At 47.3% G+C, this 16,408-nt stretch overlaps 1 protein-coding gene and 2 non-coding genes across 4 annotated transcripts in view; 2 read left to right on the forward strand and 1 right to left on the reverse strand.

Moving 5' to 3' along the window:
• The window catches only part of CHCHD6 (coiled-coil-helix-coiled-coil-helix domain containing 6), a 182,555-nt gene that overhangs the window by 38,360 nt on the left and 127,787 nt on the right, over positions 1-16,408 (reverse strand). For both annotated transcript variants that reach the window (XM_038772766.1, XM_038772765.1), the window contains one exon: positions 937-1,007. In XM_038772766.1, the coding sequence (XP_038628694.1) occupies positions 937-1,007 (71 nt within the window). The remainder of the gene's footprint in view (positions 1-936; positions 1,008-16,408) is intronic.
• On the forward strand, positions 5,976-6,113 carry LOC119920223. The gene has a single exon (XR_005447981.1). It is a non-coding gene; the product is annotated as a small nucleolar RNA SNORA7 (small nucleolar RNA).
• LOC119920270 lies at positions 15,124-15,261 on the forward strand. Its single transcript, XR_005448028.1, has one exon. It is a non-coding gene; the product is annotated as a small nucleolar RNA SNORA7 (small nucleolar RNA).

The raw sequence follows: 16,408 nt of genomic DNA on the forward strand, positions 1-16,408 counted from the left end.
CTAGGCAGCAGCGTGAAGTACACATTGAAGTGGGGAGAGACAGGAGGATGGGAGATCGGAGAGGAGGCTGATACAGTAATCCAGACGGGATAGGATGAGAGCTTGAAGGAGCAGGGTAGCGATTTGGATGGAGAGGAAAGGGCGGGTCTTGGCAATGTTGCGGAGCTGAGACCGGCGGGTTTTGGTGACGGCTTGGATGTGAGGGGTGAACGAGAGAGCGGAGTCGAGGATGACACCAAGGTTGCAGGCTGGTGAGATGGGAAGGATGGTAGTGCCGTTAACAGTGATGGGAAAGTCAGGGAGAGGGCAGGGTTTGGGGGGGAAGACAAAGAGTTCAGTCTTGGACATGTTGAGTTTTAGGTGGCAGGCAGACATCCAGATGGAGATGTCCTGAAGGAAGGAGGAGATGTGAGCCTGGAGGGAGGGAGAAAGAGCAGGGGCAGAGATGTAGATTTGGGTGTCATCAGCGTAGAGATGATAGTTGAAGCCATGGGAGCGAATGAGGTCACCAAGGGAGTGAGTGTAGATCGAGAACAGAAGGAGACCAAGAACTGAAATGAACATACCTCACATGCCCTGGATCCCCCAGTCTTTCCATTATCTGTGTCGTGTACAGGTGGGTACTTGATAAGTACTTTTATGATGACGTACCCTGCGCGCCCCACCCCCAGCACCACCACCTCTGTGGCTCGGCTTTAATCCCACTTTCACAATCCATCAATGGGATGATTGTAGGATAACTAAATGACTTGTTTAGTCAACCAGAAGTGGCCACTCGCTGTCTCACTTTCAAAGAGAGCAAACAGCATGACCAAGTGCTTGCCGCATTCTCACAGACAATTGGAACTGAGCAGAAGGAGGTAGTATTACATACCCATGTGGATATGTTCATAGACACGGGCCAAGTTTTACAGAGAATAAAAGGGAATTCCTTACTTAATTGAGCTCTCCGCCTGAGTTGCTGCTTCGTGGAATTGTTGTGACGATAACTTGTAGATCTCGGCATTCTAAAAGGGAACAAACATTACCAGTCAACATCATCATTAGGACCATCACCACCACCAGGATTGGCTGTGTGCCTACTACAGCAGAGACCCAAACGAGGAACTTTGGAGAGAACACAGAAGAAATTCAAAGCATGAGCCCTGTTCTGGTTGGGGGCTTACAATTAGACAGAAAAGACATGCAGACATAAATGGGTTTATATATTGGGGTTAAAAAGAGATAAACACAGGTGGATAAATCAACAGTAAAAACGACAAAATTGGAGTTCTTGGCCTCCTTCCCCACTCCAAGAAACAACTGGCTCCCATACCGCAGATGCTCATTTCTCATCTGGCAATGTGCTGGGTGAAAGTGTACATTCAAACCAGAACCATTGATAAAACTAATTGTTCAAGAGCTCAAACCAAGGGCACCGCAATGGGTACTACCCTAAACCTAGGGACAAAAACGGGGAGGGGCTGAGGCACCAGATGTGGGCTATCACATCACACTTCTTTTCCAACTCTCAGTCATTCAATGGTATGCACTGAACGCTTACTGTGTGCCGAGCACTGTACTTCTAATAATAATTACGGTATTTGTTAATGCGCTTACTATGTGCCAAGCACTCTTCTAGGTGCTGGGGTACATACAAGGTAATCAGGCTGGACAGGGTCCCTGTCCCACACGGGGCTCCCAGTCTTAATCTCCATTTTACATATGAGGGAACTGAGGCACAGGGAAGTGAAGGGACTTGCCCAAGGTCACACAGCAGACAAGCGGCAGAGCTGGGAATTAGGAGGAGGCCTTCCCAGACTGAGCCCCCTCCTTCCTCTCCCCCTCCTCCCCCTTTCCATCTCCCCCCCACCTTACCTCCTTCCCTTCCCCACAGCACCTGTATATATGTATCTTTGTCTGTACTTATTTATTACTCTATTTATTTTACTTGTACATTTTTATTCTACTTATTTTATTTTGTTAATATGTTTTGTTTGGTTCTCTGTCTCTCCCTTCTAGACTGTGAGCCCACTGTTGGGTAGGGACCGTCTCTATATGTTGCCAACTTGTACTTCCCAAGCACTTAGTACAGTGCTCTGCACACAGTAAGCGCTCAGTAAATACGACTGACTGAATGAATGAATGTACCCATGTCCTCTGACTCACAAGCCCGTGCTCTTGCCACTACGCCATGCTGCTTCTCTACTAAGCGCTTGGGGGAGAACAACAGGGCTGGTATTGTATTGGGAAGCAGTGTGGTTTAGAGGATAGTGCATGGGCCTGGGAGCGGCTCTGCCTCTTGTCTGCTTTGTGACCTTGGTCAAGTCACTTAACTTCTCTGGGCCTCAGTTAACTCCTCTGTAAAATGGGAATTAGACTTGGGAGCCCCGTTTGGAACATGGACTCTGTCCAACTTGATTAACTTAATAATGATGGTAAAAATGATGGTATTTGTTAAGCTACTATGTGCCAGGCACTGTAATAGTAATGATGGCATTTGTTAAGTGCTTACTATTTGCCAAACACTGTTCTAAGCATTGTACTAAGCGCTGGGGTGGATACAACCAAATCGAGTTGGACCCAGTCTCTGTACCACGTGGGGCTCACAGTCTCAATCCCCATTTTACAGATGAGGTAGCTGAGGCTCAGGGAAGTAAAGTGACTTGCTCAAGGTCACACAGAAGGCAAGTGGAGGAGCCAGGATTAGAACCCATGACCTTTTGACACCCAGGTCCGTGCTCTATCCACAACGCCATGCTGTTTCTCTTAACTTATACCTACCCCAGTGCTTAGCAGAGTGCCCGGCACATGGTAAGTACTTGACCAATACCATAAAAAAAAAGGCGATAGTCCCATTCCCTGCCCACAATAAGCTCAATATAAGCTTCTGCCTCTGCCTCAAGTGACTTGGAGGTTGTCCCCAAGCTAGAGAAGTAGTATGGTTTAGTGGAAAGTGCACGGGTTTGGGAGTCAGAGGACCTGGGTTCTAATCCCTGCTCCGCTACTTGTCTGCTGTGTGACTTTGGGCAAGCCACTGCACTTCTCTGTGTCTCAGTTACCTCATCTGTAAAATGAGGATTAAGACTGCGAGCCCCACATAGGACACCCTGATTACCTCGTCGAGACGCAGCATAGCTCAGTGGAAAGAGCCCAGGCTTGGGAGTCGGAGGTCATGGGTTCTAATCCCGACTCCACCACTGTGTGACTTTGGGCAAGTCACTGAACTTCTCTGGGCCTCAGTTCCCTCATCTGTAAAATAGGGATTAAGACTGTGAGCCCCACGTGGGACAACCTGATCACCCTGTATCCTCCCCAGCGCTTAGAACAGTGCTCTGCACATAGTAAGCGCTTAACAAATGCCATCATTAGTATTATTATTACCCCAGCACTTAGAACAGTGCCTGGCACATAGTAAGCGCTTAACAAATACCATAATTATTATTATTCTAGACTGTGAGCCCATTGTTGGGTAGGGACCGTCTCTATATGTTGCCAACTTGTACTTCCCAAGCGCTTAGTACAGTGCTCTGCACACAGTAAGCGCTCAATAAATACGACTGAATGAATGAATTAATTAATTAATTATTATTATTATTACTCCATGCCTGACCAGTGGAGCCTCTGGTAGCTGGGGGACTTCCAGAGGCCCACGGGGGTGGGACGGGACGGGGGCACCATCTATATGGATCTGGCAATTCCAAACTCTATTGGGGTACCCTAGCTCCTTCCCCCATAGCGCAGGGCCAGGGCAAGAGCCCTGGGGGGTGGCTACTGGCCTTTCCTACAGGTGCAGTAAATCCTCACAAGATTCCTGCACTTCCAGGGGTCAATACTGCAGAAGCTACAGTTCTCTGATGTGGCCCATGGTGGAGTAGACAGCAATGGCTATTCCTGCAGGCCCGCACCTGTTTCCATGGGATTGGTGAAGCGCTTGCTATGTGTCAAGCCTGTTCTAAGCGTCGGGGCAGATACAAGCTCATCAGGCCAAATACAGTCCATGTCCCACGTAGGCTCTCAGTCCAAAAAGGAGGGAGAACAGGTACTGAATCGCCATTTTACAGTCAAGTAAACTGAGGCACAGAGAACTGCCTTGCCCAAGGTCACACAGCAGGCAAGTGGCAGAACCAGGATTAGAACCCAGGTCCACTGGTTCCCAGGCCCATATTTTATCCACTAGGCCAGGTTGCTTCCTTTCTACATAGGAGGGATAGAATTCCCGCTCAGTCCCTTCCCCTGAACTGGTCCCCCAGATTCTGGATGGCAGGACTGAACGCCCATCTCTCTATCCCTACCTGGAGAGCCAGTTGGAAGAGCAGCTCTGATTTAGGAATATGCTACTGTCAAAATGGACTCATCTTCGATTTGAAATCCAAGGTGAACAGTACGGCTTGATCCACTTTGTCAGTTCAGGCTGACAGAGTCTCCTCTCAGCAGCACAGGGTGGGAGGCTGAAAGGGTTTTCTTTGGGTTCATTTGACTCATGACATGATCTCATGTAAAAGGACCAGAAAACAGTGTGAACTACTGCCACTTTATTTTGTGTGAGCATCTGAGTGAGGGGTACGAGGAGGGAGGCATACATAGATATGTCTATCTTCTCTCTCCCTGCCAGATTCACCACCCAATAAAGATGCACTTTTCAGAGATTTGAAGGAAATACTTTAGCAAGCAAAGGTTCAAACTCCACTACTTACAATTTCAGCAACTTCTGTGGAGAAAGACCGCTTATTTCATTTGTATAATATATATCATACTATTCTATTTCTTTTATTTTGTTAATACGTTTTGTTTTGTTGTCTGTCTCCCCCTTCTAGACTGTGAGCCCGTTGTCGGGTAGGGACCATCTCTATATGTTGCCAACTTGTATTTCCCAAGCGCTTACTACAGTGCTCTGCACACAGTAAGCGCTCAATAAATACGATTGAATGAATGAATAGATGCCTTCCCCAGCAAGGAGGCATCACGGCCTAGTGGAAAGATCATAGAACTGAGAGTCAGGAGCCCTGAGCCTTCATCCTGACTCTGCCACCTGCCTGCTATATTCATTCATTCATTCAATCGTATTTATTGAGCGTGTACTGTGTGCAGAGCACTGTACTAAGCGCTTGGGAAGTACAAGTCGGCAACATATAGAGACGGTCCCTACCCAACAACGGGCTCACAGTCTAGAAGGCCTATATGACCTGCTATATGACGTAGGACAGGTCACAACTTCTCTGTGCCTTGTTTCTTAATCTGTAAAATGAAAGTGAGATACCTGTTCTCCCTTCCTATTAGAATATGAACCCCATGTGGGACAGCCTCTACTACACTTAGCACGGTGCTTGGCACATAGCAAGTGCTTAATACATACAGAATAGCAACAACAATGGTCTTATTTATTCCCTCACATTCTAAGGTGAAACCACTGACAGCGAAGTTTAGTTGAGTCTGGCATTTATTAATATGGGCTAGTGCTATTAATATCTTGGGGGCTTGAGGTATGCACTGCTCTGAGATGCCCCTCCCATCCCCTCAGAGCTTTCGTTCAGACTTGTTTGGGATGCCAATGGGTAGTCCATTTGCCAGGTTTCTGAAAGTACAAGGTCTTATTCTAATTTCAAACTAAAATGTTGTGTGACCCAATTTGCCCCAAGCATTCTTATTATATCATTCCTATGAGCTTCCCTCATTCCTACACATGCCAAAGGTCTCAGGAATGTTGGTTTCTGAGCTTGATCCTGGCTAGGAGGCAAGAGTTGGGTGGAGAAAAGAAGAAAGGGGTAATAGTCAATTCGTTCATTCAATCGTATTTATTGAGCACTTACTGTGTGCAGAGCACTGTACTAAGCAATTGGGAAAGTACATTACGGCAATAAACAGACATTCCCTGCCCACAATGAGCTTACAGTCAATCAACATAGTCCTCAATAAAGTGACTCTGAACAGTGGTTTGGTGGTGACTCTACTTACCTCCTGTCTAGCCTGTTTACCCCTCACCTAAGGTGTCCTGGCACCTCTCAGGGTCGCACCTGGAGAGTTTCCAGTACTCTACTAGTCTCGACTATGGGAGGGAAAGTCAAGCAGAGGCACATCCATTCCATTCCTAGCTTGGGCAGTGGCTAACGAGTGGAAGGCAATCTGCTACAAGTCAAAACTCATGCTGGGAAGCAGCGGCATGGGAGAGAGTTGAGGGCGGAGACTCAGGTTTACTGCGCAGAAGACAGCAATGGTACACTGCTTCCGTATTTTTACCAAGAAAACTCTTTGTATACACTACCAGAACAACTGCTGATGGAGATGGGGCGTTGTGAGAGAGATGTGTCCATGGTGTCGCTATGGGTAGGACACAACTCGACAGCATAAGACAGCAACAAGGTGTCCTGGAGTCCCATATTGTACAGGACTCCTCCAAAATTTGGCCACATGAATTCACACCCCCAAAATGGCCAACAGGACCCCGAGACTCCCACTTTCATCTGTAGGGACAGCAGGGAAGCCAAGGTGGCAAGGAATTCAGGGCAGAGAAAAAGCAGCCAATGTTGCCTCCCTCCTGCCACTGTGCTGTCACCATGCCGCTAGCTCCCTGAGGTCACCTGAAGGGGTTCTGTGCAGGGCAACCTCAGTGGAAATGTCCGGCCTGTTCCCTGTGTTGTTTATTGACCTCCCTATTGGAACATGAATACCATTCCTATAGGGAAAAACACCTTGTACCATCAGCTCACTTCTTCTGCCATCTCTGGGATGATTTGGGTCTTAAAATGAGCCCCTATATTGTGATGTCAGACTCCAGTTCCCTAACTTTACCTCCCCCCAGCCCCCTTAAATGCATCTAACCCCAAGATACTGGTCCCTCACTGGCACTACCTGGAGTCCCTTGATTTTGAACACTTCAAGATGAAGTGGCTAATGGTGAGATTTCACTTCCTCGCAGTACACCCTTAAAGAAAGAAGGGCTCCTTTTCTAGCCCCTTGGCAATCAGGGTAAGCAGCTTATCTACACAAAGTCAAGTTGAAGGGCTCTGTCAAAATTGAGGCGGGAGATACGGGTGGTTGCAGCTGCAGCAGGAGAGGTGGACAGAGACCGTCAGTCTGGGGAAGTTTTATGAAGGGAAGACAAGGAGGTCCCATGAGAAATTCTACCAGAAAGCTCCTACCCCTTCTGCTGACCTCCCTTGGCTCTCCTCAGACAGGTCTTTCCCCTGCCCCTCAGCATCTCTGGTTCCTCCCTGAAGCTCCCTTGGGCCAGCTCTCAGACTGCTAACCCTCACAAGGGGTCAGGGGTGGGAGTAGGGGAGGGCCATAGGATAAATTTTGATTGTCAAAAATTTGACACGTTCGCAGTTGTTCCTGATAAGCCAGCAAGAATGTGATTTAGTTAACAAAGCAGTCATTATATGACAGATTGGGATTAAGTCCTGAGAACCAACCAACATACTCCAGGCCAATGAACAGATCATTTACTATTTGATAACAAACCGTGGAGGTTATTACTATTGCTGTTCCTCAAAGCAGAATTAGCCTGAGATCTACACAGAGAAGATGAATAGACTACAGGGGCCTGATAGAAGACACAAATGTGGAGGTAGAGGTTCACAATTAGGTTAATCATCATCTTGGCAAATGAAGTATTTACACACACACACACATTCATTCTACAGGGCATCCTCGACTTAAAACATTTCAATTGAGGACAAAGGCATTTATGTTGCCAACTTGTACTTCCATGTTGCCAACTTGTACTTCCCAAGCGCTTAGTACAGTGCTCTGCACACAGTAAGCGCTCAATAAATACGATTGATTGACTGATTGATTTATAACATTTGTAAATTTGTACCTGGTTTCAGGTTTACCATACTTCATTTTCAACTCTTCCACAGGCCAAGTGGACAGAGCATGGATCTGGGAGTGAGAAGGGCCTGGGTTCTAATCCTGACTCTGCCACTTGTCTGCTCTGTGAAGTCACTTAACTTCTCTATGCCTCAGTTACCTCATCTGTAAAATGGGGATTAAGACTGTGAGTCCCATATGGAACATGGACTGTGCTTAATCCAGTGACTGGCACATAGTAAACACTTAACAAATACCTACCCCCCCCCCCACCCCCAACTTTACAACACTAGCCTTCTTTATGGCACTAGTTCCAGGGGTATGGAGAAATGGGGAAAACATTTTAAGAGTTGTTGGGGGGGGGGGGGCGGGGGGAGAGAGAAACAGATGGTAAAGTCTCGAGAAGGTGGAGGGGTGGACCTGTAAGTCCACTGTGGGCAGAAAATGAGTCTACCAAGCCTGTTATATTGAACTCTCCCAAGCGCTCAGTACACTACTCTGCACACAGTTAAGCGCTCACTACAATTGACTGAGGTATAGTCACGGGGCACACGTGATGCAGTTCAGCAACACATGGGGTAACCACAAAGCCAGATGTGCACCTGTCAATTTGTCCTTATAAGTCACCATTTTAAGTTTTACAAGTCACAGTAGCCCGAACTGTCAACCACCCAAGAACTTGAGTCCAAGAACTTGAACATGCTGCCATCATCTTTCCCATCCGACTCTAATTGCCGCACTGGGGGCAAAGCTTTTTCCTAGCCTCTGTATACAGACCCAACTCCATTTGGATCACAGCTGCTGCTTACATCTGAAACTGGAAAACTTGGTCTCCATTAATTAAATCTGCCATTAAAAATTAAATAATGTGAATAAGGAGGTGTAAGTGTTATCTCTGCGGGTTTCAAAAGTCACAGTGTTTCTTCAATTACTTCCCAAGCAATTTTCAGATTTCGTACTGTCTGATTTCTCAAAGGAGGTGGATTTGAGAGATCAAAAGACCAGGGGACGGGGAGGGAGACAGTGAGAGGGAATGGAGGAGGAAGAAAATTAAACATCTTACAGGCAATAACAAATTGCTCCAGCAGTTACCATTCACCTGCCCCAATCTGCAGCTTCACAGTAGCAGCAGCGGAAAACACAAATATATCTTTGGCCAAGCCTGGCATTTAACTTACCTGAAAGTGAAGCAAGAGTGGTGGGTCATCCCCTTGGGATTTATTTGCCTGATAGGATTCTTGCAGTGAAGGGGAAAGAGACCTTGCCTAGCTTTAAAAGAAATGGAGGTTCAACTTGGAGTGAGGTTGTCTGCCAACTGGAGGGGGGCCCGTCGCACTCACACGGTGTTGAAGAGACCAGGAGGAAGGCAGTCAGTCACTTTGCAAAGAACAGATCTGCAAGAAACCTCCCTCCCTCCACCACAAAGAATAGAACAGATCTGCAAAAGACTTTCACCCATGTCCCCCACCCCAACCCACCCACCCAAGACCTCTCCCTTCCGATCGTTCGTTCACTTCTGGGCCCCTGTCGGGTGCCGCTGGTCAGGGCCCAGGGGGATTTATTAAAAGCAGGCGGGAGAACTCTTCAAGGTTGTGCCTAGCTTTGCCAAAGCTTTTCAACCAGGGTGCAGATCCACTTGAAGGTATGTCACAAAAGAGTGGAGGAGGTAGGGCCATTACTTCAGGGTAGAGCTGCAAAGCTGCATCTTGCTGAGCTCCCTGAGGAGGTAGGAGCTACAGGGAGCCCAGCGAGCAGCAGGGCAGTGGCAGCCACAGCTGGTGAGAAGAGAAATTCCCTCTGCTGCGTCCGTGGCTCCATAGGAGTCAGTGCCCCTGCCAGGACCACGACGGGGTGGCTTCTCTCCTCACTGCTCCGCCTGCTGCTGCCACTCCGTCTCGACTCCCTTGGCTTCAGAGGGTATTTGGCAGGGGTGGTGGGGGAAGTTTCCCTGCACTTCAGGGAAACAAAGCCCAAAGGGCTAAGTTTCTTAAGCAAAAGCGAAAAAAAAAGCCCAAAAAGTTGAAAACCCTGAGAATTGTTAAGAGAAACTTTTAAGAAGAAAGCACTTGCGCACTCTCTCCTCTCCTTCCCCTCCGTCCAGCCCCAACACACACAGAACGTTAAGCAAATTTGAAGTCAGGAAGAGGGAAGTTTAAATTACCTCCCGGATACTCGGGGTTATTTCCCCAGTCTACTTCAATGCTGTCGAATCGTTTCCGATCCACAGTGACTCCACGGATATACCCTCCAGAACGTCCCATCTTCTGGCATAAAGTCATTCTGGTATGTGTAGCCGTAGAGGTAAAAACATGGAAGTCGTTTACCACTGCCTTCTTCCGAGCAGTAAAAACTTGAATCTCTGCCGTTGTCTGTGATCAATGTTTTGATCACTTGATCGTCTGCTTTTGACTCTTTCCCATGCCGCTTACAGCCCAGGATGGCTGAATCAACTTTGTCCAGTACAGATGTAATAACAATAATAACTGCAGCATTTGTTAAGTGCTTACTACGTGCCATCTACTATGTATCTACTACGGGGTAGATACAAGATATTCAATCCCACATGGAGCTCACAGGATTAGTAGGAGGGAAAACAGGTATTGAATCCCCAGTTTGCAGATGAGGGAACTGAGGCAGAGAAGTGAAATGACTTGCTCAAGGTCACACAGCAGGTATGTGGCAGAGCTTATAACCCAGGTCTTTTGACTCCCAAGACTATGCTCTTTCCACTAGGCCAAACTGCTTCTCTCAGATATGTGCCTGAGAACAGGGAAACTGAGGCTCATGCTCATTCGTATTTTATCTGTACATTCAATAGTTTTTCCAGTTTCATCCTGATGCATTAATATTGCTTCCTGCTTTAGCAGTCCATCAATCAATGCTATTTAACGAGCATTTACTGTGTGGAGAGCACTGTACTAAGCGCTTGGGAGAGTACAACATAGTTGGCACACATGAACTCTGCCCACTGGGAGCTTTATTCTTGTTCTTCCTCTGGCTTTTGCTTTAAATATTTTTTTTCTCATACTCTCCCAAGCATTTAGCACAGTGCCTGTTACTCAACAGGTGCTGAAATGATGTAGGCTTTTCTGGTTTTTTTTTTTTAATGCTATTTGTTAAGGGCTTACTATACCAGGCACTGTACTAAGGACTGGGGTAGATACAAAATAATCAGTGTGGACACAGTCCCTGTCTCAAATAGGGCTCACAGGCTTTAGGGCTCACAAATAATCCCCACTTTACAGATGAAGTAACAGAGGCACAGAAGAGTTAAGAGACTTGCCTGAGGTCACACAGCAGACTTGTGGCGAAAGTGGGATTAGACCCTAGGTCCTTCTGATTCTAGGCCCATGATCCATCCACTAGGCCATGCTGCTTCTCTTGAGTGATCTATGCTCTTACTCCTTTACCTACTGCATATTGGACAAGTTGGATCTGCTTGTCTTCCCCATTACAATGTAGGCTCCAAGGCTACGGGTGGTATCTTTGACTCCTATTGCACGTCCCCTCGAGATTATAAACTTGTTGTGGGCAGGGAACGTGTCTACCAACTCTGTTGAATTGCACTCTCCCAGCGCTTAGTACAGTGCTCTGCATGCAGTAATCGCTCACAATAAATACCATTGATTGATCGATTCCCCAAGTTCCTAGTACAACACTCTGAGACTGCGAGCCCCATGTCGACGGGGATAGCATCCAACCCAATTAACTTGTATCTACTCCAGCGCTTAGAAGAGTGCTCGCCACACTGTTTAAAACACCATTTAAGTGTTTTAAAAATTCATTCATTCATTCAATCACACTTATTGAGTGCTTACTGTGTGCAGAGCACTGTACCAAGCGCTTGGGAAGTACAAGTCGGCAACATATAGAGACGGTCCCTACCCAACAACCGGCTCAGGGTCTAGAAGGGGGAGACAGACAACAAAACAAAACATGTAGACAGGTTGCCATTAAAAATGTTCTGAAAACAGTAGGTTCTCAATAAGTGCTATTGATGATGAGGTTATTGTGAACCTGTTCCCTGCTGATCATGGACAATCCAAACCAGGGTCTCTGCCTAAGTGAAATGAAATGCTTTGCTAATCTTTAAAGTCCAGAAACGCCTGCAAGTATGAAACAGATCAAGCAGGCCAAAAAAAATCACAGGATTAGAAACCAGCTGGTAGGTTGTAAGAATCCAAAGATAACCCACTCCCCTTCCCCCCGCCGCCTCCCCGTGAAAGTCGCAGGGTTTTGCGATCCCTGTGGGTACAGCATCTTACCAGTGATCACGGTGCTTAGAGAAACCAAGCCTTTGAAATGCTCTCACTCGAGATGACAAGTATAGCGGAGGACAGGCGTGGGATTATCAATGAATCAATGGTATTTATTGAGCCTTTACTATGGGCAGAGCACTGTACTAAGCGCTTAGATGGACAGGTCCAGCTAGCCCGACAGAGGCATCGTCTTTCTTCCCCCTCTTCTCTCCCCACTGTTGCTCTCCACCCTACCTTCTCAAGGGAAATTCCCAAATGTGGGATTTTGGATTGATCTGGCTCTTTGGGTTTCCAGAACTGCCACTTGGAAACAGCAGCTGGCACCCACTGGAGAGCAGGTAGGCAGCCTCGTATAGTTTCCGTGCCCACGTTGAAGTAAGTTGGCAGATGGACACAGAGCACTTAGTACAGTGCCTGTCACATAGTGAGTGCTTAACAAATACCACTAAAAAAACTACACAGAGAGAGGAAGAAAGGCTCAATATAACTCAAAAACTTGCTAAAGGCACCTGCTAGGCCCACTGGCCACATCTTCATTCCTTTAAATGACCACACTAACAGCAGATCTGCCGGACTGCAATCTGCTGCTGGTTATTGAAGCTAGGCAGGAGATGGAGAATTTCTTGAGGCAAAACAGTTGCAATACAGAGAAAGGAAAAAGAAATTAGTTGAGAAGAGGTCACAATGAAGACACTTAAATGGGGGAAAAAAATGGTGGGGGGCACTCCAGGAGAGGACTCTGGAGTTGAAGTGTTACATTTTGAGCTCTTTGAAATCTCTCATAGCAAGGGTTCCGCACCTCACAGTTGTTCATATAATCCATTTGGTGTTTTGTGAAGGCTGGCCAATTAGGGTGAATAATGAATGGAAGGACCAGGGCAAAATTCATGGCTGTTGCAGAAATTCTCAAACTGCCATGGAAGGCTCAGACATGAGAATTCTGTTTAGGTGCCGAGAGCAGAAGGAGTGAGGCGGACTAGATCCAACTTCCTACCCTCTACTAATTATACAAGCTGCAAATAAATTAACCCAAACCTTCTTCTGCCCATCCGCCAAGCTAGCTCTCCTCCTCCCTTCAAGGCCCTACTGAGAGCTCACCTTCTCCAGGAGGCCTTCCCAGACTGAGCCCCTTCCTTCCTCTCCCCCTCGTCCCCCTCTCCATCCCCCCCATCTTACCTTCTTCCCTTCCCCACAGCACCTGTACATATGTTTGTACATATTTATTACTCTATTTATTTATTTTACTTGTACATACCTATTCTATTTATTTTATTTTGTTAGTATGTTTGGTTTTGTTCTCTGTCTCCCCCTTTTAGACTGTGAGCCCACTGTTGGGTAGGGACTGTCTCTATATGTTGCCAACTTGTACTTCCCAAGCGCTTAGTACAGTGCTCTGCACACAGTAAGCACTCAATAAATACGATTGATGAGGATGATGATGGGCCTGAGGGCACTTGCTTGGCCTAGACCTGCAGTTGGAAGAAGCCAACTGTACCTTGGAGGGGAAAAGAGAGAGAAGAGGAGAAGTAGGGGGCTGGGGCTAGGGGAAGAAAGGAAGAAGGGATAAGAGCAGAGCTACCCCTCCTCTACTGCATTAAAAAGCCCTGTCCAATTCTCCCATTGGCTGGGCTTCTAAGCGCCTACTGACTGCTCCCATCTCTCAGAGAATTCTGGCAAACGAAGTTACCAATCGTATTTATTGAGTGCTTATTGCGTGCAGAGCACTGTAGTAAGCATTTGGGAGAGTGCAATGTAACAGACACATTCCCTGCCCAGAACGAGCTTACAGTCTAGAGGGGGAGACAGACATAACGAGAGAGGCAGCGTGGCTCAGTGGAAAGAGCACGGGCTTTGGAGTCAGAGGTCATGGGTTCAAATTCCGGCTCTACCAATTGTCAGCTGTGTGACTTTGGGCAAGTCACTTCATTTCTCTGTGCCTCAGTTCCCTTATCTGTAAAATGGGGATTAAGACTGGGGGCCCCCCGTGGTAGGCCCACACCCTGTAGCCTCCCCAGCACTCAGAACAGTGCTTTGTACATTGTAAGTGCTTAATAAATGCCATTAAAAAAATTAAAATAAAATAAATGACAGATATGCACATAAGTGCTGTGGGATTGCTTGTGGGGGGATGAATGAAAGGAGCGGAGGCTACTGAAACACTACAGTTCCCCCTCTAGACTGTAAGCTCGTTGTGGGCAGGGAACATGCTTACCAACTCTGTTATACTGTACCCTCCCAAGCGCTTAGCGCAGTGCTCCGCACACAGTAAGCACTCACTAAATACTATCGACTAATCAGCTCCATCTCTGATAGAGGTTGCACATTTCCCCTGCCAAGTTCTGCCAACCAGGAGGCTCAGCAAGTTAAAAAGCCATCTAGCGAGGCAAAGTCCCTGAGTTCAAAGCCTATGCTGCCCCCAGAAGTACTCTGTGATTTATATGACTTAGAATAAATCCCTTTGCAACTCAGTGCCTGAGTTTCCTCACCTGCTATGAGGGTAACAACTCACCTCCCAGGAAAGCTGAGAAAATAACTAATGAGGGAGTACCACAATTTGGCCGAAAATATGCCCAGGAACAGTTCAGGCTGAGACAAACACAGCATCAGGGAGTAGGTAAACAATGTGGTTTATTAGTGAGGGAAGGGAAGCAACAAGCCCAGTAACTGACAAATTCAGTTGCTTTCATTTCCAGTTTTAAACTAGGAGCCCTCAGCAAGAAAGGGGAAAGCTAAATAAATGCCTTCATCCATTACACCTGACACAAGTAGGTACATAGGTCCTGCTGGCATTGATTAAGCATCAGTGTTTCTCAGCATGGGACTACTCTAGCTGGGGCTGCATTCTGTGACTCTCAAAAGCCCTGTAGGCAAGAGATGCCAAGAGCTGTTAGATGTGGTCGGCCCAGACAGCGTGACCTTAGTGGAAGACGCATTCTACAGAGCGGCACAGGCCATCGGTTTCAGAGGCGAACAAGGCAGCTTCTGCACGGGGCAGATAAATTCCCGAGGATCTGCTGTTGCCCCAATCCTGCCCGGGGGAAACCTAACCTTTGGCACCAGGTGCCATTTGCAGACCCTCTCAGGATCGCACCTGGAGAGTTTCCAGTACTCTACCGGTCTCAGCTCCAGGAGGGAGAGTCAAGCAGAGGCCTACCCTTTCCATTCCTAGCTTGGCCAGTGGCTAGTGAGCGGAAGGCAATCTGCTACAAGTCAAAACTCACCTGGGCCAGGCAGCAGCAGCAGCATGGGAGAGAGTCGAGGGTGGAGACTCAAGTTTACCACACAAGGAAGGAGGCAATGGCAAACCGCTTCTGTATTTTAACCAAGAAAACTCTATGGATTCACTACTGGAACGACTGCAGATGGAGGTGGGGCGTTCTGGGAGAGATGTAGCCATGGAGTCGCGGTGGGGCGGAGGCAACTCGACAGCATAAGAGAAGATCACTTGCAGGGACTGCTCTGGGCAAACAGCGGTTACTACCTCTCCGTACTGAAAGATCCACCTCAGAGTCCAGCCCAAGAACTGGGAAGAAGAAGCATGGCCTAGTGGAAAGAGCATGGATCTAGGAGTTGGGGGACCTGGGTCCTCCACTTGTCTGCTGGGTGACCTTGGGCAAGTCACTTCACTTCTCTGGGGCTCAGTTACCTCATATGTAAGAGGGGGATTAAGAATGTGAGCGCCATGTGGGGACTGTGTCCAACCTGATTAATCTTATATCCACCCCGGCGCTTAGTCCAGTGCCTGGCGCATAGTAAGCACTTAGCAAATGTCATTTTTAAAAAAAAAAAAAACAGAACAAAAAACTGTGAGACAGCATGTCTCCCCAGACTGTATTTCAGAGTTTTCCCACACAAGCCTTTATTTTTCTTCTCCGCACCCCAATCCTAGTATTTTGCCCACAGTGCTGTTTAGGAAGAACAGAAAGCAGAGCAGGAGGGAGAGTGTAAGAGAATTATGGGAAAGCGATTTTTGCTCAGTAGAACAAGGCTTCTCCGGTAGTTTTTTTCCTGTTGAACGAGAGACTAGAAATCTAAATTGCAAATCTTTATGGCTTCTCAGGAGACGTTGGCATTATCCTCGATTAGTCGCTCTCACTCAACACACATAGTCTGTCACCAAATCCCAACATCTCTAGAATTTGCCCCTTCTTTTCCATCAAAACTGTTGCCGCTCTGATCGGAGCACTCTCATATCCCTCCTTGATTACGGCATCAGCCTCCTCACTGACCTCCCTGCCTCCTGTCTCTCCCTACTCCAGTCCATACTTCACTGTTGCCCAGATCATTTTTCTCAAAAAAAAAAATCAGTCTATGTCTCCCCACTTCACAAAAAACTTTCAACAGTTGCCCATCCACCC

The sequence above is a fragment of the Tachyglossus aculeatus genome, chromosome X1 (genome assembly GCF_015852505.1).
Source record: "Tachyglossus aculeatus isolate mTacAcu1 chromosome X1, mTacAcu1.pri, whole genome shotgun sequence".
Taxonomy (NCBI): Eukaryota; Metazoa; Chordata; class Mammalia; order Monotremata; family Tachyglossidae; genus Tachyglossus; species Tachyglossus aculeatus.